The sequence below is a fragment of the Clytia hemisphaerica genome, unplaced genomic scaffold (assembly GCF_902728285.1).
Source record: "Clytia hemisphaerica strain Z4C2 unplaced genomic scaffold, Clytia hemisphaerica genome assembly, whole genome shotgun sequence".
Lineage (NCBI taxonomy): Eukaryota > Metazoa > Cnidaria > Hydrozoa > Leptothecata > Clytiidae > Clytia > Clytia hemisphaerica.
Genome location: NW_027104558.1, coordinates 544,090 through 570,708, shown reverse-complemented (window position 1 = coordinate 570,708; position 26,619 = coordinate 544,090). Strand labels below are relative to the sequence as shown.

At 36.6% G+C, this 26,619-nt stretch overlaps 1 protein-coding gene and 1 long non-coding RNA gene across 4 annotated transcripts in view; one reads left to right on the top strand and one right to left on the bottom strand.

Moving 5' to 3' along the window:
* Positions 1-64: 64 nt before the first annotated feature.
* Positions 65-2,609, top strand: LOC136822989 (uncharacterized). Its single transcript, XR_010848978.1, has 3 exons — positions 65-170; positions 967-1,219; positions 2,393-2,609. It is a non-coding gene; the product is annotated as an uncharacterized lncRNA (long non-coding RNA).
* Positions 2,610-6,509: 3,900 nt separating this feature from the next.
* The window catches only part of LOC136822979 (uncharacterized), a 55,989-nt gene continuing 35,879 nt past the window's right edge, over positions 6,510-26,619 (bottom strand). The window contains exons 13-34 of one of the 3 annotated variants that reach the window (XM_067079281.1): positions 23,484-23,615; positions 22,471-22,596; positions 21,880-21,990; positions 20,660-20,766; positions 20,157-20,324; positions 19,633-19,701; positions 19,159-19,276; positions 18,079-18,171; positions 17,333-17,393; positions 16,792-16,924; positions 16,072-16,251; positions 15,216-15,313; positions 14,148-14,250; positions 13,596-13,758; positions 12,619-12,688; positions 12,178-12,244; positions 11,701-11,783; positions 10,502-10,670; positions 9,566-9,709; positions 8,548-8,571; positions 7,403-7,465; positions 6,510-6,829 (exon numbers count right to left, since the gene is read on the bottom strand). In XM_067079281.1, the coding sequence (XP_066935382.1) occupies positions 6,812-6,829; positions 7,403-7,465; positions 8,548-8,571; positions 9,566-9,709; positions 10,502-10,670; positions 11,701-11,783; positions 12,178-12,244; positions 12,619-12,688; positions 13,596-13,758; positions 14,148-14,250; positions 15,216-15,313; positions 16,072-16,251; positions 16,792-16,924; positions 17,333-17,393; positions 18,079-18,171; positions 19,159-19,276; positions 19,633-19,701; positions 20,157-20,324; positions 20,660-20,766; positions 21,880-21,990; positions 22,471-22,596; positions 23,484-23,615 (2,300 nt within the window). In that variant the 3' untranslated portion in view covers positions 6,510-6,811. The remainder of the gene's footprint in view (positions 6,830-7,402; positions 7,466-8,547; positions 8,572-9,565; positions 9,710-10,501; positions 10,671-11,700; positions 11,784-12,177; positions 12,245-12,618; positions 12,689-13,595; positions 13,759-14,147; positions 14,251-15,215; positions 15,314-16,071; positions 16,252-16,791; positions 16,925-17,332; positions 17,394-18,078; positions 18,172-19,158; positions 19,277-19,632; positions 19,702-20,156; positions 20,325-20,659; positions 20,767-21,879; positions 21,991-22,470; positions 22,597-23,483; positions 23,616-26,619) is intronic. The other 2 variants (XM_067079282.1, XM_067079283.1) reach the window with 2 other exon arrangements.

The following is a 26,619-nucleotide window of genomic DNA, read 5'->3' as shown; positions in this document are numbered from 1 at the left end:
CTTATAATTAACAAGTGAACGCGTCGCGAAAATGTTAACATTGTAGATTTGTATTGACAAGGCGTGTGTTGTTGTTACAAGTTTGATGTTGAGAGCCGAAAGAAATTGTTCGCAACACTTTTTTTCAAAACTGATGTCCAGAATACAGATTAACATTTCATTTGCTTTTGGTAAGTTTTATTTTTATCTTGCCTTAGATTCATTTTATTTAATGTTACCATTCTTCAACAAGGGAGTCTGTCGATACTCGCTTTTCGTTAATTTCCCCAAAAAGTTTAAGAACATCCAAGATAAAATGGAAAAACAATGAGATTACCACAGCATTCAGGATTCTAGTACGGAGAAATGTTTCCAACCTTTAAAAATTTCAATCTTTTAAATGTACAGTACTTGTATCGAGCTTTTCAAATTTTTTCTCCTCTGTTTTCATACGTTTTTGATTTATTATTTTTCAACAATACTGGCATACCGTGAAGTCGGTTAGCTTGCATCAGTTGAGGGAAACTTGCATAACCCTCAAATAAATGACCTGGTTTGGTCATTAAAATACAAAGTTAAATCAAAACAAAAATGGTAGAGTAGAGCTGCGAGCGGAGCTGCGTAGTTCATTTGTTTTGAAATTTTGCTGCTTTGCTTTGTCAATCATTTGATGGCTATGCAAGTTTCCCTCCACTGGTGCAAGTTACCCGACTTCACGGTATCCCATTTTGATTGAAATACTCGATACAGGCGTAATTTTCAAAGCTCATAAGTACAGAGGAGATGGGGATGGGAGTGTTAAAATAAAACTTCAGAGGAACAGTCTTCAAATTTAGTGCGTCTAAAATTCTAGATTTAGGCTGTTTTTCACTCTTAAAATTGGATATTTGGACTTCTAACGAATTTTATAATTCTGCAATCTGTTTGAGTATTTTTCGAGGATTATCCTTATTTGGTCATTGAGAATTTTCTTTTGTTTTGTTTTAGGCTGAACTGGACCATATGCATTTACTCCGCCCTCCAGTTCGAAACCAATTAATCTGGAGGCGAGCTAGATGATTTATGAAACGACATCCCTTTATTTCTCCACTGGCCACTATCCGATCATCATTATTACACCAAAGAGAGACTACATGAAAACGAGGCTGATCTGATTCACGTGATTCATACGTCAAAGAGAGGCTACGTCAGAACGAGGCCAGAAGATTGAATCAAACAAAGCTAGAATGAGAAGCAGAAGGTACTACTCATTTATTCAGCTTCGCCGCATGGTTGCCATGGTTACTTTTATTTGACTTTCTTTAACGCTTTAGGCTCGAATATCCGGGGGCAGTGGGTTTACCAACTGATAGTATTAAGGGCTACTTAGACTACACAATATATTGACGAACAATATTCAACAATGTACGAAGTAAACAACTGGTACTCTATTATCAAAAGGAATTTTCTTTCTGTAAACAATCCCCCTTTATTGTTGGAATATTGCAAATCGAGCTGACAATATATTGCGGACACCTTTTCAATATATTGTCGACATTCAGCAATATACCCGCAATATATCATCAGTATATTTCCTGACAATATATTGTGTAGTGTATGTAGCCCTTTAATAGCTTTTAGAAGTGCACCCTTACAGTGCAGCAAAAAATCTATGGATTTCATATGTTAAAGTGCACTTTTCTCAAATTATTTTTTTCACTTTCATAGCAAAATAATCCAGATTTTTGAACAAAAATTTGCAATTTTTCCTGCTTTTCTCGAGATCGAATGCGAACCAATATTCAAAAAATCGACTTTTTAAAAATTGTTTTATTTATAACCACTGCACAATACTATTGTCTATTGAATGGTAAAAAAACATTTTTATCATATCCTTGCTTTGCTCCTGAACGTTAATAAAAGCATTCAACACTTTAAGCTTCGGATGTTCGTAAAACGCTTTTTTTCACCAATTTTAAACGATTTCCTAAAAATTTAGTTGTCTCAGTTCACGAAGTTTCAAAAATGTTCTTAACTTCTTAATATTTTTGCCATTGATTGAAGTCTTATGTTCTTATTTACTCTTAGGTTACAAAGAAACGGCCCCCCACTTGTTAAATTTTTGAAAATTTTTCAATCCCCCCGGACCTTATTAGGACCCCCCCCCCCCATTTATCAATTTTTAAGAATATTTTCAGCTGTCAAAGAGCCCCTTATTTTGCTCTAACTAACCTGATTTTAGCCTATTTTTATCTTATTTTTAGGGTTTTAGATGTACAATTTCCAACCCCCTGGCAATTACGCCCACCGTTTATTGGAACCCCCCGGGAACCCCCCTTTATTATAATAAAAACGTGTATGCTCATCGTAAATAAATTCCTTGAAGCTTCAGTTAAAGTACTTCAAGTTCGTCACATTTATTTCCTTTTATTAGATACATTTTAGATTGGCTCGTATGTAAGAGAGACTATCTTTGGGTAAAGAGCGGGGAGCTCGTCGAAAATCGTCCAAATCAAAACCATTCGCCTTACACCTCGTTTTTGCGGACGTTATCAAGAACGGGTACAGCTTAAAAAATGAAAATGGACATATGAGGTTTGTAGGATTGCTTAAACGGGGATTTCTAATGAAGTCTTGAACGTATTTCATGATATGACAATCTCTATAACAAGAGGTTTACCTTAAGGGAACAAATTTTGGTGAAAACTATAAATTAAAAATTTGAATTTTTCCCTAAATTTTTGTGAGAATTATTTATAGCTGATAGCAAGGTAAATTAGTCTTTTTTTGGCTTAAAATGAGTTCAAAAGTTAAAACGTTAATTTTTCAATTTCTACGAGAAACAAATCACCAAAATTAGTTCATTTTAATTACTCAACAGTTTTACTTTTGAATGGGTCTGGGTTTTTAATTCCCAAAATTCCCAATATTTGAGCAGGGTCCTAAATTATATTTAATATATAAACCGGTGAGGATGTGGGAAAATTATGTCTAATAGTGATGAAAATAGTTTCAAGGCAATTTGATTTCCTCAAACTGTTTTAGTAATTTGAATCCGTAGAGACCAAGGTGAAATTAGACTATCAAATTCAAGTTGAAATCCTTTTCTGTTTGATCTTGAAAGTTTCGAAAAATGAGTAATCTATTTTGAAATAAGCATTTTTTTCAATTTCATCTTTTGCGTTTTCGGGTATTTCTTTGGGAGTCAAGAAATCTTTATTGAAAAATTAAAAATTGATGCCCTCAGTAGTAGACGATCCTATCGTCTACACAAGATCACTAAAAAGGGAATAGTTTAGGAGAGGCGTGATAAATTCGGGTGGAGTAAGCAGTGGCGGCGATGTTTACAGTGTTCCAAAACTCTACCGCCACTTTTTTCCCGTAAACCGCCCTGACGCCCTAACTCTTTCTCGCATTTACTTTAAACGGACGATAGCATCGTCTACCTCAGTAGTTACTCATTTACTTTGACAGCACTTCTTTTCAGCACTGTTTTCAAAACTCTTGATTTCAGATTTGTGGTTTTTAATTTGTCACTACTTTGTGACAACAAAAGTTTTTTGAGGTAAACAGCAATTTTCAAGAGTTTAGCGTCGCTATGAAGGCTTACACAGCCTTCAAATCCCGGGGGGGGGGGTACTAGGTTTGCGAGGTGACGGGTATGTCCGAGCCGAAAATCGAAAATCGACCCTTTGAGAGACAAAATTTTGGTGATTTTGGGACCCTTTGAGAGACTTTTTCCTAAATTTTGGTCCATTTTTTCCAAATTTTGGTTTGATTTTCACCAAATTTTGGTCAAAATTCTTGGAAATCGTGACCTTTGAGAGAGAAATTTTTGATTTTTGTGATTTTGGGACCCTTTCAGAGACTAACTTTTGAATTTGTACCCCTTTGAGAGACTTTTGAGGTATGAGAAAGGTACCCTTATGGCTCGCACATACCCGGCACCCATTTTGCCTAAGTACCCCCCCCCGGGCTTCAAATTAAAAGTTCCTTCTTTTTTTGTCATTTAATTACTCAATACTTAATCTTCATTAAAGGGTTTTATCATTTGGGGTAAGAAATCTTATCCCCTCAGGGTTTGAGGAAGCCAAAAAGCATCCTAAGCGTCTTTAGAGTAGGTTAATAAAAAAATTCTGAGTGACTTCTCAGTCCTGACACTAGTACCAACACTTTGGTCAGACGATAGTGTTTCATTAAAGTTTGGCTTTAGGGTTGAGGCGAAGACAGGTGAAGGCTAAAATTGCCCACGTGAGGAGGTTTTCCTCCTCCGTGGTTCATTTGGCAATTCCCTTGGGATTTCAGAGAACAATAGAGTAATTAATAACAAAAGATAAAAAATTGAAACGTTTACGACTTTTCGTAATTCACAATCAGTGTGTCCGAAAGAAAGCGGTACAGATTTTATTTAAATAAAAATTATTTATAATTTATAATTGAGTTAACATAGAATATCTTTGTTCAATCGATAGACATTCCATCATTAAGGCATTCAAACATGGCTTTCGACAATATAATTTGAATATGAATAATATTGCCCAGCAAATTAAAACTTTGGGAATTTCTATTTTAAATTATGTTGCTCTTTTTTCCTGAAACACTTTATAAGGAAAGATCTCGAAAATTTAGAATCTAAATCCTTCTGGTGTCTGTTGTGTCATCAGAGGGGGGGGGGGTACTTAGATAAAAATGGGTGCTGGGTATGTGAGGGCGGTAAGGGTTGGTTTTTTCACCTTTCAAAGTCTCTCTAAGGGTCGAAAAATTTAGGATTTCTAGGAAAAAGTTAAAAAAAAAGTCTCTCTGAAGGTAAGACTTTTTTCAAAAATCGAAGAAATAAGGGTCAGCGTGCGCACCTACCCCTTATCCTCCAATCTTAGTACCTCTGGGGTGACATAACATATATTGAATCTATACTAAGAGAGATGGAAATTTGATGAAAAGAAAAACACTCACAATTCATAATATCGTGTGTCGGGAAAAAAGCGGACAAAAGGTTACAAATGAGAATCCATAATTTTGAAATTATTACGTTGCAGTGATTAATTAAGTTAGGAACTTTTTTGTTTAGTTAAGACTAAGGTCACACTTCCCGGGCTAAGATTCCTTCCTGGACTAAGATATTTCACTGAATTCAAAGATTTTTTCCACTGACGTTTTCCACGGGCACTTCCCCTGGGATAGCCTGGGTTAGCCGACATAAGATTGAAAAGGGTTTTTCTCTCTAAGGATACGGAACATCTTTCATGAGTTAGCAAACTGTTCATTTTTCCACTTACCAGAATATCGGTCTTGTTATTCGCTAGTAAAGTGACAGCGAAATATTAGTCCGGGAATCTTGAAGTGGAATCTGTTACCCAAAACGATGGTAGATGACTAAATACCATTTCAATTTACAGGCTATTAATTTTAAAGTCTTTAAAGTTGGAATAATATAATGAATGTTGCTAATTCTAGTTTAGTTTTTATCCCAATGAAACGGTTTTATTGTACAAGTTTAATTTTAGAAATTGAAAAATTAACAGAATATTGATGTTATCTTTTGTAATATTTTTCAATACCAGTACAAGAATACTTCTTACCAGTTTAGAAATGAACACATGTGGTTGTAATAAATTTTTATCAAAATCTCGACACGTACATATCTTGTTTATAAGAACATCCAATGTTTTTGCAGCCTTCAGATGTTCTTAACTTTTTGAGTTTTAAGCCTATAAATGTTCTTAACATGTTCTTATTTTGACAATTTTATGAATATTTTCCTATTTTTGAGTCTACAATGGTTTAACTTATTCTTAACATTTTGGCCAGCGAAACTAATTTTACCAATGATATCGATCTTGTCATGTTAGCAGAAAATGCAACCAACTCAAACAAAAATGCTAACTTATCTAGAGTACATAGCAAGTTTATATATGTGTCCTTCTGGGACGGTTAAGGTTGGCTTTCGATTTGACTGAAGACTTTTTTCTTAAATAGGGATTCGTCTTAGCCTATAGTTTAGATTGTTGGTAAAAACATGGTTAAACAGTTATTGGTAATAACATTATTCAAACAATAATCGGGACAATTACATTTGATATATTCATTTATTTACGATAATAAATTAAAAACTAGATAGTACATTGTCAATCGTTCATAATGTATCAATTCGATTCGTAACACTACCCAACTCCCGGGGGGGGGGGTACTAGGGCAAGATGGGTTACGGGGATGCTCCGCTGGTCAGGGTACCTTTTTCGACCTCCACGAGTCCCAGGTAGGGTCGCAAAAACACCAAAATAGAAAAATCAGTCCCCCGTAGGGTGCCTATTTTTGGAAAATTTGGGGAAAAAGTAGAAAATTTGAGAAAATTTTGGAATTTCAGTCCCATTCAGGGTCACTTTTTTCGCAAATTTCGAGTCCCACGTAGGGTCCATTTTTCGAACGTCAGTGGAGCACCCCCGTCGGTCGACAAGGGTAGTACCCCCCCCGGACCCAACTTCGTAAGATGCTTAAAATACCATTATAAATCTTTTTCAATACGTTTTATTTTCGTCAAATTTTGACTTTTACGTTGTTGCAGTATTATTACTGTATGTGTACTAATATTGTCCTTGTTTGTGTACAGTTAAAGAATTTCTTTTGTCAATCTTTATAGCCCTGTAAACCGTTCGATTGATTTACGTCATATTTACGTCGTATCGTGGATGCATTATCCGTAAGTACGGCGGTAAAGACGCATTGCATGCATTACATACGGTACATGGTGCATATTCCACGAACCCTCTCTAAACTAATAACTGCCTTTTCCTTCCAACAACCACAACATAATATGACGTCCAGCATCGCTTGAATATTTAATATTTGTAAAATTTCAAAATTTGTTCGTACCCTGAAAAAGGAAAATATTGAAAATTCATCAAATTCCGAATGCGGTAGAAAAAAAAAGAAATTATGCAACTAAAATCACCAGGTTATGAAATTTATGATTACTACCTACTCTCATTGTGCTTCAATTTCTCCACTGGTCACTCCACACCCCGATTCACAATAATAGAGAATGAAAATTTACAAAGAATGTTCTGCTTCTCGAGAATATAAATTTATCCTTAAATTAGACCCTTAGACACGTTTCGCAAGTTTAACTTTCGCAAAAAAAGGTCTAATGACGCATAAACCCCAATTGAATATCGCGAAAACAATTTGATTAAAGTCTAAATATTTCCTTTGTGTATATTCTTTTAGTTAAAGGGATATAAAAGTACAGACGAAATTTGTAAACAAACTGTATGCAGCGGGATACAAAATCAAAACAAATGTCACATGCCAAATATTAAAACAAATATGGCTGATTTTGATTGTTTCAATTGTTTTACAAGTTTGTTTTGGACACGTGATTTTAATTGTTCTCTTTAATGACACGTGGTTCGCGCAAGTTAGTACCCTTAAGGTAGTTTAAACTTACCACAAGTAATCCGACACTGTTCTCTGGCGTCGATGATAAACCATTCGAATATAACGGCATCGACTGTAAAAATGAAAAAAATAATTTTAACGGATCTGAGAGAAAGTTTTCAAAACTTATGACAGGAATTTCGAGGTATTCGTAACGTTATGTTTTATAACAACCTACTCTCGAGTACCTAATAGCCGGGGGGCCGCTAATTAATTTTTCGAAAATTTTCCACCCAGGACATTCTTATTCCAACCCCCCCCCCCCGCTTATTAAGATTTGAGATTTTTTCCGAACCCCCCGGCTATTAGGTACCCGAGAGTAGGATGCTTGTGTACCCATACAATATTGGTACCGGATTTGTTATTTTATTGGCTTTGTCTTTTCATGTGTATGTCGGATGGAAATGGTTATTTAGTGTATGGCATTGGGTCGATGGATGTGTACTAAGTGGCAGTTTTTACACTAGGTTTGGATAGTGGTAATATTCGAGCATTTGTTTTGAACTATTTCCATCGATGATCTTTACTATTGATTTTGTCTTATATATTTTTCTTTGGATTGATTTGCTAGTTTTGGGTTCAGTTGTTAAACTTTTTCTTTTGGAAAGGTAGTTTCTGGCCTTCATTAACAGCTCTGTATTGCTTTCTTCATATGTATGAAAGATTACGTCACGAATATTATGCATTGTTGATTTTGACTAAGACTAAAGAAAGGTTTTAACGCACTCGGATACGTTTCACAAATTCCTATAATCCTCCTCACTTTTACAGAATTTTCCCGCTGTTTTCCCGGGATAGCCGGAAATGGTTTTCTTCTAAAGGAAAATCTTGGGTTTACTTACGGAAAAGGTTAACTTTCATTTTCAAATAAAGTTTGAGTTAATCACCATGGTAATTATTTCAAAACGAGACAAGTGATGTTCGTGATGTAATTTATGAATAGGTCTATCGAGTTTCAGTTCGTTATGTTTACCCCTGCTGAATGAATCCTACCGGCTCTGTGAGAAAGGGGTGTTTCATTCAGGGCTCAAGCCTTAGCAAATTGGCTGCTTTTAAAAAAATGTGAATGGAAACGGAGTGAAAGAAAAGAATTTGAACAAATTGAATGGATATGAACGAATATAAGTTGAATGAATGAATGAATGAATATGTTACCTCTTTACTCCTCCCAATAATTAGCTGTAAATATGAAAAAAAGAAAGTTTCAAAAATGTGAAATTGTTAAAAATAAATGATATTTTAGGTAAGTTTTCTGATTTCGTGCGTGCTATACTTATTTCAAGCCTTATTTCAGGCCAGAATCGAAAAGCATCAAACGTTAAAATGGGTATCCTTGGCGTGTTCATAGAGCCTAGGTTATACTGCCATCTTTCTGCCCTGTCTATTTTAAATGTCAGGGTAAGCATAAAGTGGGCAGAAAGTCGTCAGTTAAAACCTTTGATTGAGAAACAAGCGGAAAAAAGACAGCCAACTTTAATTCAAAAGTTGAATAGGCAGGGCAAAAAGTGGGCGGTCTAAGCTAGAGCTTAACTTTTTTCATCACTATTAAATTAGATTCAAATCTTTTTTTGTCGATAATATCGGTATAGTATTAAGTGCGTACTAGCGTGAGTGTTATTGTATAGTGAACTGCAGCCTATCAAGAATCCCATGCGTGGATTTGTGTGTATCTTTGAAAATGGAGCTAGCAAATAATATTGTAAACACCTTTTCAACGTATACTGTAGTGCGTGTAGTACTTTAGGCGTACAAACATTTGCGAGCAGAAACATTCACGATTTTTGGCCTTTTTCGCGAAAGTGAATGTCTTTGAAAATTCTTAACAGGGCATTCGCGAATGTTTTATGTTCGCGAAATACTTTTTTGCTCGATCACATTCAAATCAATTTAAATTCCCAAAGGAAAGTATTATCTCTAAAATAAAAGAACATGAAATTCAAAATGTCTAATGAGGTGTAAACAACACATTTATCATTGTGAATATGTAATTTTATAGCAATGAAATCTGTTTGAAAACGAGGACAACAATAAATTTATGCATCTCGAGAAGAGTGTATTCGCGAAAGTAAATGTCACAAATTTCGACCTCGCGAAAGTTTCTGCTCGCGAAAGTTTGTACGCCTAAAGTAGCTCTTATCAATGTTTTGAAATTTAGATAATATTCTGATTTTACCTGGTTTCCTCTGGTACTATGTAAGCTCTTCCTCATGGAAGCTTTTGATCCGGACGTGGAACGTGTTCGTGACATGGACCTCATCAATTCGTGCTTCTGTCGCACGCTTACACACAGGAAGAAATCACGGTAAGCTTTTCGAACCTAGAGGAAAGTAATACAAATTTGATTATATATATTGGACGATAAAAAGGATCTGAGTCCGGCGATGTATATAGTGTTGTTTTTGTATATTACTTAAAAATCTAGTTGCTTGTATAAGTGTTGTTGTTTGCCGATGTTGTTAGTTGATGTTGTGTTGCTTTCAAGGATAAACCAATGGACGCGGTAAATTTTTACGGCACTGTTATTACCACTTGTTGTTGCTGTCAACCTCGTGTTTTTGCAACCGGTGTTCTTTCTTTGACAATTCGATTCAAATTAGGTCATAGTTATTCATGACGTAATGTTTTTTACGTTGACACTCTGGTTTTTGCCACTAGTGAAAAAAATTCAAACAAATAATGTGCCAGTACGTAATTTTTTAACTATTTCTATTGCCTTTCTATTTGGTCTTTATTCAGCACAATTCTGTTCCTAATTGCCTTTTATGTTTCATTGTTCACCTACCGTCTTAGCTAAATCGCCCCCTTCTCACAGAACCGGTAGTATTTTCCAGCCAGTTGGGGTAGAAATAACGGATTGAAACAACTCGATGGTGATTGATATACCTATATTTTTCATGGCTGGAAATGTAAATTTGTTTTATATTCAAGTCAGGAAATCCGTTGGCGAGCGGAAAAATAGCAAAATATTTTGCAGTGAGGATTGGTTGGTTTATTTGATTATTCTCAGTTGGGACAAAGATTGGAGTAAAACTTTCCACCGGGGACGATATTTTCCAGTTAGAAGCTGTTTCAGTGGATCTGTGAAAAAAGAGATGTCATTATAGCTTACCCTTGGGTCACAAGCACAGTGGAAGACAAATATTGATAATCCTTGGAGACTGTTGACAATGGCAAAGATGTATGCAAAGAACAAGGTATCTTGGTTGATGTATAGAACGCCAAACACCCATGTCACGCCCAATATGCTCAACAAGAGACAAACACCCTTCGTCCAGAACCTGAAAAATTGAAAAATTAAGGATCTTTACAACTGTGTTTTTTAGCCCTTTTAACGTTTTAGATTTTTATTAGAAAGTTGGCAGAGGTCTATATAACAGGCTTACACAAAAATCCTTTAAGGATAAGGCAAGATCCGAGGGGTAATGTTCTGAAAATTTGCAACTCTCCTGTATCATTCGATATTTAGTTGGGGTGAGGACGACCCTCAGTGAGAATCGGTAGGTATTTCGGGTGGTTAAATTTGAAATTTAAGGGAGGCTACAGAACATTAAAGCCAGCCGATTTTAAAGCCAAGAAGGACTCGAGACTCCTGGATGATCCAGAATGCCCGCGCGTGGTTTTTAAAACGCCGGATTGAAAGTAAAGTCATCGCTAGATTTAAAAAAATACAGTCCTCAAAAACAAAGGATCCACTAGACAGAATGCGTCGTCATAAATGCGGTGCGCTCTAGGCGACTTCTGAATGGGAAATAAGCAGCTTCACTTTTTCTTGCCTGAGTAAAGTTAGAGATTCTACTCTAGTCCTTCGGGCTTTAAATCAATGCGACAGAAGCCCGGGGGGTACTAGGGTTGCCAGCTGACGGGGGGGGGGGGTTGCCGCCCGACTTTCGAACTTTGGACCCTTACTAAAAAAGAGAAAACCAAGGAAAATTTTGTGACTTTTACGACCCTTTAGCGGGACTAATTTGACCAATTTTGACCAAATTTCGATCTTTCAGGGGGTAAAAAGTTGAAATTTCCTATTTTTCCGACCCTTAGTGGGACTGAAATTTGATTTTCTGATTTTTCCGACCCTTAGCGGGACTTTGGAAGTCCAAAAAAGGTACCTTTAAGGGCGGCTAAGAACCTAAACTTTTTTATAGGAACATTAAATTCGCAAATTCTTTATTTATTTTCATAAGAAATTGGGTGTTTTAGAGTCCACAAAGCCTGATCAATGTTCTTAATATTTTTTCTACGAAGCTTTATGTTTTCAAAATAGTTTTTTCTTATAAGAAATGTGTAGGTATTAGTCAGTTTCGTGCTTACCAGATTTCTTCGACAGCTGTATTTCTTCGTTTAGCTTTCTCTGTCATTACTTTGATCGTCAATCCAAGAAAAACAAAATTCATCTACAAAAAAAGTAAGGGTAGAAGGTTGAAAATAAATATATATACCCTCATATATTTATTCTCCTTATTTACTTCAAACAGAGACCAAAGCCGTAACAAAAATAAAAGGTCATTATCAGAGCCTAGACTAGCCTGGTTTACAAGGCCGAGATACGGCTGACGGCAAGATAGCGTTATCGGCGCTTTAATGATTTTTATGATGTACGGAATTTTATGGTCTTTCTGATTTACCTAAAGTAATTTGAATCTCAATATTAAATGGCAGCACATGCGTACCTTGTCGATTCAATTATTGCGCGAAGCTTAAAAGTTTACTGGCCCTGGGTTTACGAGTATCTGAGTAGATGAAAAGTTTTACAGCTTGGATAACGGTCTAAACATTATTTCGACTTACACCGACAATGAGGAGGACTGGCCCAACGAAACTCCAAATAAATCCATTCTCTATCGATAACCAGCATCTAAAAATAAAGGTGAACAGTGCGCTGTTAAATTCCCATGAAATCTTTATGAAAACTGAAAAGCTGAACAAAATCACGGATGTTTGACATTTGGTTTAAATACAGTCAGATCTTTCTCTAATTCTAACTTTATTTGTTTAAATTTTTTTTCTAATTCGACGATGGTCTCTTCGCTTGAAAACGTCTTACAAATCATTTTCCATTATTCGGTTTCTGTTCCGATTTAAAATATTTATTCTTGCTCCTATTCTAAGACCTTCAAATGATCTTAAGCTGCACGCATCCCATCTGAAATGTTTTGATGAAGGGGATATTAATCGTGTATAAAATTCCCGCCCGAGAGTTACCGAAAATTTTCACAACACGTCACTTACGCTCCGTTGATGTCACCATAAGCATTTTGATCGATGAAAACGTTCACTGTGATGACGACCAAGGGTAAGACTAAATTAAAGGATAAGATAATGATTGTCGTAATTAAAGCTTCGCAATACACTGCCCGAGAAAAAAAAAGAAACTGGATGGCACGGCTACTAAAGGTTTTCAAACTCGAAAGATTTTTCGAACACCTTTCTTTGCCTTCTTTTCTTGAAAAGTTGATTTTTTCTAACTTTGTTTTAAAAAAAAGCTTTTATTATACCTTTTTTGAAAGCATTTAGTTAGCCTCTTAATTAACCAAGTGGCTAAGAACTATGACCAGAAGTCTTGACTCTATATTAATGCATGGTCAAAATAAATCATGGGTAATCAGGACTGATTGCGTCCCCATTACGTGTTCCCCCGTTGGTTGGATGCAAAAACATCCAGAATTCTGAGCCAACAGAAAGTTGTTATCGGAGCGCGGTGGTCCTGATTACCCATGACTACTTTAGACTGTGAAATGGGCTTTCCAGAAAAAAATTGAATATGGGGGTGAAGGATATAACAAAGGACAAAGTAACTTTTTTACCCCCGGACAAGCATCAGTTGACCGACCCCCTGGACAACCCAAATTACCCCCGGACAGAGCAAATTTACCCCCCGGACAAAGCTAATTTTGATGATTTTTCGCTACCCCCGGACAATATATCCTCCATGTACGGATATTTTCTGGAAGAGCCAAATGACCTAAAACGCACCCTCGGAGTCCGAGGATCAAAAAAAAGAAGCGCTGACTAAATGGTCAAAGGCGTCAGCGTCCCATACCAGGGGTTTGTGGTTCTCTTCTTCTAATCTGTCATTCAGTTCATAGATAAGCGAACCTGCGCTTGGTGTTGAACCCATGAAAACAATCAAAATAGTGCATTGAAGTCTCAAATTACTGGGTCATCCACGCAAAATAAACAACTCTATCTACAGAAATGGCACTTACCCCAGCAGAGTGCAATGAATTTCGGACTCCCATAGCCAGATGTTCCCATTGACCTGTACACACGAACCAGCATCATGTACAGGACAATCCCTTCCAGCCCCATGATAAAAAAAGCAACCAAGAAAAAGTAATGCAAAGATGCTGCGATGACTTGACATCCAATCTGGAGAAGAAAACGAAATTAAAATTAACGCGAAATCTTTTAAAGCGCTGATTAGAATTATTAATCAAGAAAACTTGCGAAATTAAATCTCGCGAAAGTTAATCTGGTTAAAAGTATTGATCACCGTAGCATTCAAATTTAGCCTGAGGGCACCCGATTTTAAAGCTCCCGTGTGTGTCGTTCAAAATTAAGCCATTGAAATCGGCCCCTTACAGTGAAAGAAAATAGCTAAAATTGAGTAAATTTGGACGAAAAATCGACCCTTACGGTGTATTTTTTAAAACATTTTGGTCCATTTTAAGAAAAAGAAATTGTCAGATTAAGGGCCGCATCTATAACAGTAGGTCGCTTAGCATGAGTGCCCCCCCTGGTCTTATAGAAACACATACCTTGTGTCCAGTCTTATCAATTCCGAACAAGAAGATTCCTTCAGCGATGAACAAAGCAACACACAGATGTTTGTGAACTGTGTTACGAAGGGAACGGATAGCCCTACATAAAAGAATACAGAGATTTATTAATTTTTAGTAAATAAGTTTATGACCACAATCGAGGAGGATCTTTTCATATCTATGGCGCACCACATCGCATTTTCATCCATTCATCGTATATAAAATTGGAAGTTTTTAATCGAATAAGCAAAGATTGTCATAAAATTGTCGAAACTTGCCTCTTCAATTTGCCTAGGCCGGTGGCATTCACTAACGGATCGGTGCTCCTTATACTACGTTTTTAGAGGTTTCCGTTTCAAACTAAAGTTCACCACAATTTTGTTCGACCCACTACGCTTCTGGCTTACTAAAAGCTAGGCCCCAAGCGGTTTTCTTGATGGCGTGATAGGAACTTTTTTCTAGCGTGATTACATGATTTGGATTTTTTTTTCTTCGTGATTGCGTGATGAGAGATCAAAACGTGATTCCGTGATGAGAGATCAAAACGTGATTATGATTTGAAAGATTTTTGAGCTGTAATGCGTGATATTTAGACTTTTTCAAATGGATGCATGATTATCCAAACTTTTTGCTGATTTGCGTGATCGTGATTGCGAAGACACAGAATAGCGTGATATTGTGATTAGAGTTACCCCTGGAAGACTGTGCCACTAACTCAATCGGGAAGATTCTTCCGAAATGGGAAGTTGAAAATTTACTGAATCTTCGGCGAAGCTGTACGATGACCGGCGAAAGTTGAACTTTTTGGAGGTGAAAAGGCATAAAATTTTAAGGTTTTTTACCGAACGAAAAACCCGATCGGGTTTTCCTTATTTTCAACTTTTTCCCGCTTCTTCCCGATGTGGAAGTCCGTTTTTTAACTCTTACCAATTCATTACCCGTTTGGGTGTTAAGTTAATTTCTCGTTCGGGAAGGTTCTTCCCATTTCAGAAGAATCTTTCCGATCAAGTTAGTGGCACAGACTGACTGGGCGTCTCTACTAACGCTACTCACACTAGTACTTACTTGATAAAGACGAACGATAGGAAAGAGATGACCAAAGCACCAAGAGAGATGGTGATACCAATTACTGTGATCAAACTTAATGCCAACACATTCTCCTCCTAGAAATAAATAAACGCAATGACATTAAATTTAGAAGCTTTTCCTTAGCCCGGGCTCCTCTGAAAAAAAATTGTTTTGGTTGATTTGACGATTATTCAGTTTATTTATTTTTTCACTGAAGATTGCAATCCTGGATAGCATGAAACTTTGAAGATGAAATCAACTTAAAACTCGTTTTCTTCACTCAAACTAGTATACATCGTAACCGTAATTTCTTTTGTTCACTGAAGATTGCCATCCTGGATTGTATGAAACTTTGAAGATGAAATTAACTTACTGTGTGAAATCAAGTGCGTATTACTTATAGGTAATGAATCAACGGATCCTGCACTAATGTACTTCCCAGTTTTGTCAAAGGTAACGAATCGAGTGGGAATTGAACCCACGACCTCTCGCTTGCCGGGCGATTGCTCTCCCAACTGTGAAATTAGCTTAAAACTCGTTTTCTTTACTCAAACTAGATTATTCAGGTTGCGCAAAATGGAGGTAAAGTTTGTTTAGATTAGACTCCAATGGGCTCTTCCAGAAAAAGTTTGTATGTGGGGATGGAGGATATAACAATTTTCAGTGATTTACCCCCGGACAAAGTAACTTTTGGCCCCCCGGACAACGAGTTTTACCCCCGGACCCCGGACAAGGCAAATTCTGATGATTCTTTGCCACCCCCCGGACAATATATCCTCCACCCGGGATGTACGAACATTTTCTGGAAGAGCCCAATGGTGTTAGTATCCAGCTGGCAAGATCCAAAACTTACCGAAAGTTGTTTAGGAGCATCAGTGACAGACATCAGAATAGCAAAATTGGTTAAATGATAACAATGGCAGGTCACGTGACTAGCATTCCACGTGTTTACCATGCAACCTTCATCCGACCAATGGCTACCGAACGTTGATTCGTGCCAATACACGCAGTTGGGAACACTGTTGTTTGTGATCTAAAAGTCAAGATAGGTTAGTCCGTAAAAAAGTATGAAATATGCCTTTCTAATGGCCGGTTTTTTGTAATTATGATGATTTTTAGTTTTGTCTACTTATTGGATAAGATAAGTATTGATTGATCCATGCCAGTAAACTAAACGCAGTTTGGAACGCTGTTGTTTTTTATCTAAAAGTTAAAGGGGTGCAATCAGGTGGTTTGAGATTTTTGACTTGAAATATCCTTTCAGGAGTTAAACCTTCAAATCTGTTGGCCTATTTGTTTTCCAAGACTGAGATATGAAGATTTTCAAATTTCTAAATGTCGGATTTTAGACGGTTCTTACATCAAAATTCTATTGTTTTTTTCTTGCTGGAAGTCAAAAACTTGTAACTTGAATATATGGACTTTGGAATATATTCGGGATCCGAGCCCTAATTCAACCCTAATAAGACCCAAGACGGCACACAACGTCAAAACAACGTCCGTGTGACATCCATAACGTTCAAATAACGTTATTTGAACGTTAAAACAACGTTGTGTACCAGTTAAAACTTACTCCTCTGTGCTGCTGTGTGAAAACAACTGGTTTATCAAATGTTTTCTTTGTACTCGGAAAGATGGAAATGGACAAAATTTGCGAATTCAAATATGCTTTCGAGATGTTGCTTTGCTTCTGAAGTGTCGTGTTCCTAAAGGAAAACGGAGAAACATTATAAAATGTATAAAATGTATACTGTGGGGTTGTCTTGTAGATTAAATCGACAACTAAGTACGGAGATTCAGAGAGAATTCAAGTCTGATTTTTGTTGGCATTCTCTTATTCGACCTTCAAGGGAACAAGAATTTTCTACGAATTAGAGAAAGTATTCTATACTAATTTCTAACTGAGGGGACCAATATTTTAGTTTGAACTGTAGGAAGATTCAAATATTAGATGCTCGAATTAGAGAGAGTTGACTGTACATTTACCAGCTCGCCAAATCTGCACTGGGTTCGAAGTTTACCAGAATCGAGTGACGTCAAATATCTAAAGTCATTGCATTGAAGTACTCGCAGACACAATTTGATTTCGAGAACAAAGTTAAAATTGTTCTTACTTAGGAACTCCGAGAATCTTGGCCATTCCTTTGTATTCAACGATGGCTATGGTTGATTGTTCTAATGTAAAAAAATGGGATATGAGTTTCACTGAGCTTTCTAGTAGGCATGTAGAAAGGTTTAAAAAAAACATAATCTTAGATCGGAGCTTTTTGAAAGTCGTAAAAACATTTTTAATGGAAAATACATTAAATTATGAATTGATCTAAATCAGCTATCATTAGGGTGTCACTTTCCTGAAACTAAAATCAATGATATAGGATAAAGCTTTGTCCAGGGTTTTACTACAGGTCAGTGACGAGGTCAAGTGCGAAAGGTAAAGTAACGGTCCACGTGTTCAATTCCTGACCGGGTCATACTAAAGATTTCGCATTGTACTTAGTACATAATGGTACTTGATGCCTCTCAAATTTATGCTCAACAATTAAAGAGAAGGGTTAAAGATGAGGAGAGAAATCCGAGGAGAAAGTGTGGCCACTCGCCCTTCCTTCGCATAGATAGTACCAAGTTTATGTATGTGTGCTTTTCTGTGACAGAGACGGTAAGGTTCCAATTTGACTAGATCTTCACTTTTACCGTCCTCGATTTTGCGGGTCAGAACTGCGGGTTATTCCAAATCATTTTAGTCACTTTACCGTCCTCAAAAGGGCAAATACGTAAACTCGCTAGTCATCGAATGAGAAGACTTGGATTGCCTTCGACTGCGGTGGCAAGACTACGCACGCAATAGTAATTAAAAGCATACCATTTCCTAGAGCGTCACCAGGCAGTTCAATGTTATCACTAACTGTAACGCTGTCCACGGTTGATTTCTTCTCGACACGTTTCAATTTCATTACTAGAAAATAAAGAAAAGAAATTCGAGAAAATGCAATATTTAACGACAGTAAATCCAAATTTTCTATAGAATAAATCATATTCTGAAAGAAAGATCTTAGATCGGAGCTTTTGATTTTTCTAAAAAAGCGATGCATTGTGGGATTGTTTCGGGAGTATTACAATAAAAACCTCTTAGGATTTCCTCGAGGCGAATCCCTTAACAACTCAAATTTCTCTCTTTAAAATTCTGTCAAATTTTCTACAGTTTCATACGCAAAAAATATGCTACTTTCCTTTTGCTACAATGTTTGAAGAGTAGTGTCCACATGGTAGCAAGAAAGAAAGAAAAATAGGCCAAAAAAACTTAAATTTTGGGAAAAAGTTTCAGTATTCCAACTGTAATAAGTATTATCGTATAGTGCAAAAAAACAAGGGCAATCTGATTGGCTTAGAGCGAATGCATAAACGTGTTATTCCCCAAAAACAGTGCAAATAAGTTCCAAAATCAGATACAAAAAAATACAATATTTCACCCCCAAAAACTTAAATTCATCTTTCCAACGAAAAGACATTTTTTCTTTCAAACAATGAAGTAAAAAAATTGAACTATAACAAGTATAACAAACCTCGTCCCGGTGTATCCCAGGCTTTATTTACGCTACATATGGTCGTCAGAGGATAGTTGGCGTTATCAGTAAGGGGCTCTTCCAGAAAATGTCCGTACATGGGGGTTGGAGGATATATTGTCCGGGGGTAGCGAAAAATCATTAAAATTGCCTTGTCCGGAGGGTAATTTGCTCTGTCCGGGGGTAATTTGGATTGTCTGTGGGTCAACGATGCTTGTCTGGGGTAAAGCCCGTTGTCCGGGGCCAAAAAGTCACTTTGCCCGGGGGTAATCAATGAAAATTGTTACATTCTCCACCCCCCCCCCCATGTTCAATATTTTTTCTGAAAAGCCCAAGCATAGAAAGCCGCTTATACACAGGGAACGAGATTGAGAACTAACCTATGTTTTCAGTTTCGATGTTTTCAATTGTTTTGTTTTCATTAAGAGCGTTTGCGCTCGCTTCAACAATATGATCAGCAGCAGTAAGTAGATTAGCTGCCTTCTCACTTCTCTTCTCCTGTAAAAATGAACAAGATAGAAATTCAATAAGTAGTATATCTTATCGAAGAAGGCACGTCAAGTATTGATTGTCATTCAGGTTTCACACAGGAAAGATCTCACCGGTCAAAAGCTTTATTATTATTTCAGGAGCTATTGATATTAGTTTCCTAACCGAACAGACCCCCTCTAGTACGAATAGGGTTGATTAACTATTGAGGAGTGCTACTATTAGAGTACAACTTTAAAAAAACTTCGATCAAAATCCAGTATTGAGAACTTCCTTTATTTATGCAAAGTTCAGTGGGGGAGGGGACTATTTTGAGAACAAATCTTTCGAAAAATAACCTGGATTTAGTTTTGTATTGTTCTTACCTCAGAAAATTCATTCCAAGTACTTTGTGTTTTGTCCTCCAAAAGTGTGCTTGCAACGTTTATCATGTTCTGAAAAAAAAATTACAAAGCTTCTGTAAAGGCAGAGCAAAACCATTTAGAATCATAGACTCTTCGAATTAGGACATTATTCCTTTACTGAACAAGCCCAAAATATAAGTACTCTTGGGTACCTAATCGCCGGGGGATTTGGAATAAGCGGGGTTGGGGGGGGGGGGGTTTGGAAAAATCTCAAAACTTAATAAGCGGGGTTGGAATAAAAATGTCCTGGGTGAAAAATTTTCGAAAAGGAGGCTAATACAGCAGAATTAGGGCAAAAGAGGGAATTTTCAAAAAAGATTTCCAAAAAAATCAATAAGCAGGGAGGGGGTTGGTTGGAATAAGAATGTCCTGGGTGGAAAATTTTCGAAAAATTAATTAGAGGCCCCCCCCGGCTATTAGGTACCCGAGAGTAATATCAGGAGTTTACACATTGATTTGTATGAAAAGTTTCCTCGCATACACACCTCAGTGAATTTTTCTGTAGCTTGTCCGTCCACTCCTTGTTTAGAAGAAGTGGCCAAACTTCCCATCATATCAACAATAGTGCTGACGTCACCAGTTGTCATGTCATTAGTTTGTTCTTGAACGAAATTGTTGAGGCTACTTGCTACAACAGTTGGTGATTCCATTTTCTGTAAACGGGAAAGGAAAGCTCAAATTTAGTTCCACTTTATTACAGTGGAGTCTCCATATTTCGAACCAACAAGGGGGGACACAAATTTGTTATGAGCTAAGGAAATGTCGAGTTATAGAGTAAGGTTTATAGTCACTGTTGAGTAAAAGGACGAGAAAACTTGTTCGATTTAAAGAGACATTCGTCAATGAGACTCTTTTGAATATCATTATTTATAGCAACGCTAAAAACTTGGAGTCCATAAGCTTCAGACAGCTTCAGTAAGCCTGAGAAGTAAAAAAGAATTGACCTCCGTTAACAAAAAAAAACACGGTCAAAATAGTTTCAACTCACCTGTGAATTAAGCAAGACAGCTAAGGCCTTGTTTACACAGTTAGTTGAATCAGGTTTCTTCCAAGTAGCTTTCGAACCTTCCATTGTACATTCACGGTAAACAAAGCCTAAAAATATAAAGACGGTCAGTTTAATCTCGAAAACAGAGCCACTTGCCAGCTGGCACACAACGTTATTTCAACGTTTATCTAACGTTCACAACGTCCATATAACGTTAGATGAACGTTTAAACAACGTTGGGTGCCGGCTGGGTTGCACCACTTTTAGATTTCACTGATGGACGTGATATTAGTGAAGTTGAGTAAATCAGTAAAATCACGACGACGAACGAAAATTTAACAGGCTAGTGAGTTTCGACCAATCAAATTTCATATTTTTACTAGCCTATTACATTTTTTGTCCATCGTCGTGATTATCCTGGTATGCTTAACCTCAGTACTATCTTGAGTGCTATCACACATAAAAAGCGAATAAAGGGACTAGGTTCGAGTGTTGAAAAATTTGAGTGTTTTTTGAAACTAAATTTCTGAATAAATATACCATCTCTTCAGGTAAGAATCCACCTCCGGGACTAAGATTCCAATGATTTTTCCGGAATGTTTCACAGTTATTTTTTGGGATTGGTTTGCTACAGAAAATAACATGTGCTGAGTTGGCAAACTGACTAACTTTCTAACTTGCTTATTTTTCTATTTCCCGGGGTCTTTTATCGCTAGAAAGTGAAGTGAAATTTTAGTCTGGGAGGTGAAATCTTATCGGAAAGGACGGTACGTTGGAAAGGAATATAAGTCCACCAAAAGGCATAGAAAACCCCAAAAGAACGTCAATATAACGTTAGAAGAACGTTGAAGAACAGAAAGAAGTTAAAGCTTCACCGCTGGCACACCAGATTAGCGAGATTATGTATCGGAGATATTCTACGGCTACGGTTGCTGGGCTGCCCATGCAGGTCGTCACCAAAGGCGACATATTGTTGTCTACTTTGTTCTGTACGGGAGAAACACCAAAACACCATATTAGCAAAGTCAACATAATGCCGTACGTCAAATATCGAACTTGCTTTCACCAGCCATTACTTGCCTTACTTGCCATTTTCCTCGCCACTTTAACCGTAGCCGTAGAGAATTCCAGATACATAATCTCGCTATTTATGTAATGTTCACAACGTCCAAAGAACGTTAGAAGAACGTTGAAAAAACGTTGTGCACAAGCTGTGATACCTTCATATCCATCAGGACAATTCTGTTTGTTTCTCTGACCAGCTTTAGCAGTGAACCACGTCATATTTCGATATGTTTCATATTTGCAACTTGTGATTTTCACTTCTTTGGCTGAAAGAAAAAATGTGGATGAAAATTTTTATCATTTTGATCATAACCAGGGAAATTAAATTACAATGTTTTTCTAGGAAAACAAAAAATCTTGGGACAAGCTGGAGTTTTTACAAGCTCTTATTTGATTTGGTTGGTCGTTAAGATGTAATAAAAGAATCTTTACTTTTTATAAAGAACGCGTCATCTCTATCACTTTAAATGACCAATTAGTGAAGTATCTTGTAAAAACTCCAAGGCATCTCAAAATCTTTGCCCTAACAGACCAGGTATATGAAACGACCATAACTTAACAAAAACTTTTCACTTGTAATAATTTTTTATTGATTTTTGAAATCTATGTGAGTTCCTATGAAGGAAATTTTAAATTCAGGCCTCGTGAGCCTTTGTGTGATACTTTCGATGAAACTTCACCGTGTCATAATTTTTTTTAATTCTTATAAAAGTTTGACGGTGAACAACGTGTTAAAATTTACTTACAAACACAAACACCATTGACACGTGTATAATTTTGCTGACATATGCAATTATATGAACCAATAGTATTGACGCATTGCTCATCAACTTGACACGCGGTTTTCTCGCGGTCTGAACACTCATCGATGTCTGAGAAAGGAAGAATAACGAAAAATGAATACACAATATTTGAAATTAACTTTTTGTTCTATGGGCCCGACCGACCCTGTTATTTCCAAAATCAAAAAAATGACAATATTGAATTTGCAAAGCTGGAGGATGGAGGATGAAGTTTTCTACAGATATTTTTAACTGAACAAGTTGAAAAATGTAAAATCATCCCTCGTGAATTTAAAATGGAATTGAACGAAAGTTGCTCATCGACAAAGAGAAAGAAGTATGCTGCTTCAAAACGTCAAAAATTTCGAATTATAGAGTAAAGTTTATAATGGATTGCCAACTAAAGGGAATAAAAAATCTTGTTCGAGTTAAGGAGACATTCGAGTTATAGAGGTTCAATTCAAAGAGACTAAACTGTATAAAGGTCAGTGGTTAGAGCAATGTGTCAAAGGATTTAACTTCCTTTATTCTTTGTTTAAGGTCCCAGTTGGCACACAAAGTTGTTTCAACGTTCATTTAATGTTCACAATGCCCATAAAACGTTAGATGAACGTTGAAACGACGTTGTGTGCAAACTGGGCGTCAAGGTTAACGAAATATCAGATTCTTTTTTTCCAGTGTACTTTCCAACAGTTGTCTCAACGTTCATTTAATGTTCACAACGTCCATTATTATAGCGTTAGATGAACGTTGAAATAACGCTGTGTGCTAGCCTGGGTAGTAGTGAGGTTAAGCACGGGTTTATTTTGACTGTAATGTACGATACCGTAGGCCTGTACATAACTTTCCAAAGCAAACCATGCAAGTGAAATCTTATGTACAGGCCTACGATATCGCACTGAACGGTCTAAATAAACACTTGTTTAACCTCGCTGGTATTGAAGACTGTCTGATCAGAATCAAACAAAAATCCTTACCTCTACAACCTTTACCAACTGTCTTTTCCACGAACCCCTTATGAATACATGAACAATTATAAGATCCTTCAATGTTGGTGCATTTACTGTGTTCTCCACAAATTGCCGAATTCATCTCACACTCGTTAATATCTGAAGAAAAGGATAAGTGACGTCATTTTTAACCGCAATATAATTCGAGCTTCTTAGTTTAAACCAGTAGGATTTTAGGATTATTTATATAACACCCCTGTGTCACAGACCCGCTGGGACCCCAGCCCCACTGAAAAATTTGGCCAAAGTTTCGTCCCCAGTGGACAAAATACCCTACCATTTCAGCCCCACCAGGAAATTGACTTTGATTTCATCCCCATTCAAAATTCAATGCAAATATTTTCTGTCCAAAACCATCCCCACTGGATATTTTAAGCTCGGGAACAATAGAATTTCCATCCCTATTGGGATTTCGATTCGATAGAAATTTTTATCCCTGCCGGGGATTTTATTGCACCAGGGCTGTGAGACAGGGGTGTTATATAGCAATGTGGGTGATCAATATTTGGCAATTTTGGGTATTTTGGTATTCGACTTTAAAAATAACAATTTTCTTAAGGCTAGATTAATATTTTAACAGTGCATAATGTGGAGAAAATTTCTGATGTAAAAAAGTGCACTATTAGCATTCGTAACATTCGAATATTGTTAGTGACAAACCAAAAGGGATTTTGGCTTTTATAGAGAAGTTTCTTTTCTTGGTGCTGGCTAAGTGCTGGCTAAATATCACAGAACATAGGTGATGCAAAAACTAACTATTTAGTTGAACTATCTTTCAGAACTAATAAACTTCAACAAATAAATAGTGACAAATACTTTATCTTTCTTAACCACTAAATTTCATTGTCAATGAATTATCGATTCTAGAAAATGTGATATTATATTAGTTAATACTACTAAAATAAGCTAATACTACTAAATAGTTATAGCGTCAGTCAGTCAATCAGTCAGTGTGGTGAAAAAGTTACGTCTTACGTATTTTGATTCCGTTGTTTATAACGGAAAATTACGTAAGAAAGTGCGCAAGCTCATGCAGTGATGGTGGAAAACCTGAAAGAACAAATGTGTGCAGTATTAGTGTTAAAAAATTCATGGAAATTAAAACATTAAATTAGTTACAAAAATCCTAATTTGCAGTGCAAACGAAATCATCAAACTTATAATTTTTTTTTCAAACAATTAGAATGGGAAATCAAGGAGGCAGGAGAATGCTGTTGATAGACCTTTTCATAAATTACGTCACGAACATCACTTGCCTCGTATTCAAACAATTACCATGGTGATTGTGTCTCTTGAGACATTAAATAATTTTTTTATGAATAGGAAGTAATTTTAATAAAATCCGCTGGGAGTTAATCACCATGACAATAATTTCAAAACGAGGCAAGTGATGTTCGTGACGTAATTTATGAAAAGTTTATTGATCAAATTGCCGGTGCCGGGCTGTGGTATACTTTTAAAGATTGCGTATAATTTTTCCTTCAGCCAGAGACAGTAGCTTTATCTAGTATACAGTAGACTCTCCCTAATTCGAACTCGAAAAGGGAATTTTATTTGTTCGAATTACGGAAAGATTCGAATTAAAGTAAGAGGGTGTCCCCTTGATGGGGGCTGAGACTTGGTTCGAATTAGAGAAAAGTTTGAATAAAAGAAGTTCGGATAAGCTATAGTCTACTGTATAAGATATCTTTGGTGCAAACTTGAATCCCCTACAATACTTACCTACACAAACCATAGATGAATTTCCATCAAGTTGATAGCCTGAGTTACATTTGCATCTGAATAATTCAGGCTTGTCAACTGTTGGAAGACATTTGGTGTTTCGTCCACATTTGATCTTTGGATCTTTGCAATCGAGATCATCTGTAAAAAGAAAGGAAACATTTTTTTTCAGACGCTTTGTATTTTTATTTTCCGATTGTCTAATAAAGCTTAAAGTTCATCGGCCATGTCTACGGAGAAGGCAGGGGGCACGGCACCCGTATTTTTTGCAAACAGAACAGTGCCCAAAACCATAAAAACTATATTTCTATTCAATTGCATACTAGCATTTTATGATGTCTTGAAAGGTGTAAAAACTAGACGATTTTTTTCATCGGCTAACCATGGTAGGCATCAATTTTCTTTCCAAAATTATTAGGCTCCTCACTTCAAAGGACTTATCGGGCCCATGAAATGTCGCAATGAAGTTTTAACTTTAACGCAAGGCAATCACGAGAATCACAATTCAGAAAATCTGGAACATAAACAAATACCTTTAGTTTTGAAGAATACTTTGTCAGTGAAATTACTGAACAGTTGACCATTTCCAACGGCTACAGTGATTGTATAATTTGTGTTTGGTAACAAACCTATAAAAAATGTTAAAGTTAAAGTCACTATTTTATGGTATAGAACGGAGACCACAGACATCTTATATAAAACACTAGATCGAGCTTCTCCTTCCATATTTAAAGCAAGATAATCCACCATCTTGAATAAAGTGACGTCACGATTTAGCTTGCGCGATCCTTGAAATTTTAAAGTCATTGCAGTATCAAAAAAACCTCAACAGTGAAAATACCAAACCTTTCATTTTGAATTTGACATCTTGATACACGGGGACTGGGTACTGGTTTACAACTTCGTCCTCTATCATTAACAAGATCTTCATTTGTGTGGCATATCCTTTGTTCTCTTCTCCTAGTATCACGGACACCCAAGCCGTCCGGTACGCGATTTGTGAGATGGCAACTTGAGCAGGACTGTCGAAATAAACTATGGTGGTTTTGAGAAAAATGTGTAATGGCAATTGATTGGAAAGTCAAAGAAAATGATATAACTAAGAGACTTCATTCCTGTGTATTACGGAATGGATTTACAGTTGACTCTCTCTATTTCGATCTTCAAGGAACCAAAAGTCTTCTTCGAATTAGAGAAAGATTCAATTTACAGGGAAACATTTAACAGCCAGAGACCAATATTTTAGTTGAATTACAGAACAAGATTCGAATACTCAAGGTTCGAATTAGAGGGACTTGACTGTATTTACATTACAGATGGACAGTCAATCAAAGAATGAAAAGCTAAATATACGCTGGGAACAAGGTTAGTGGTTAAGTTA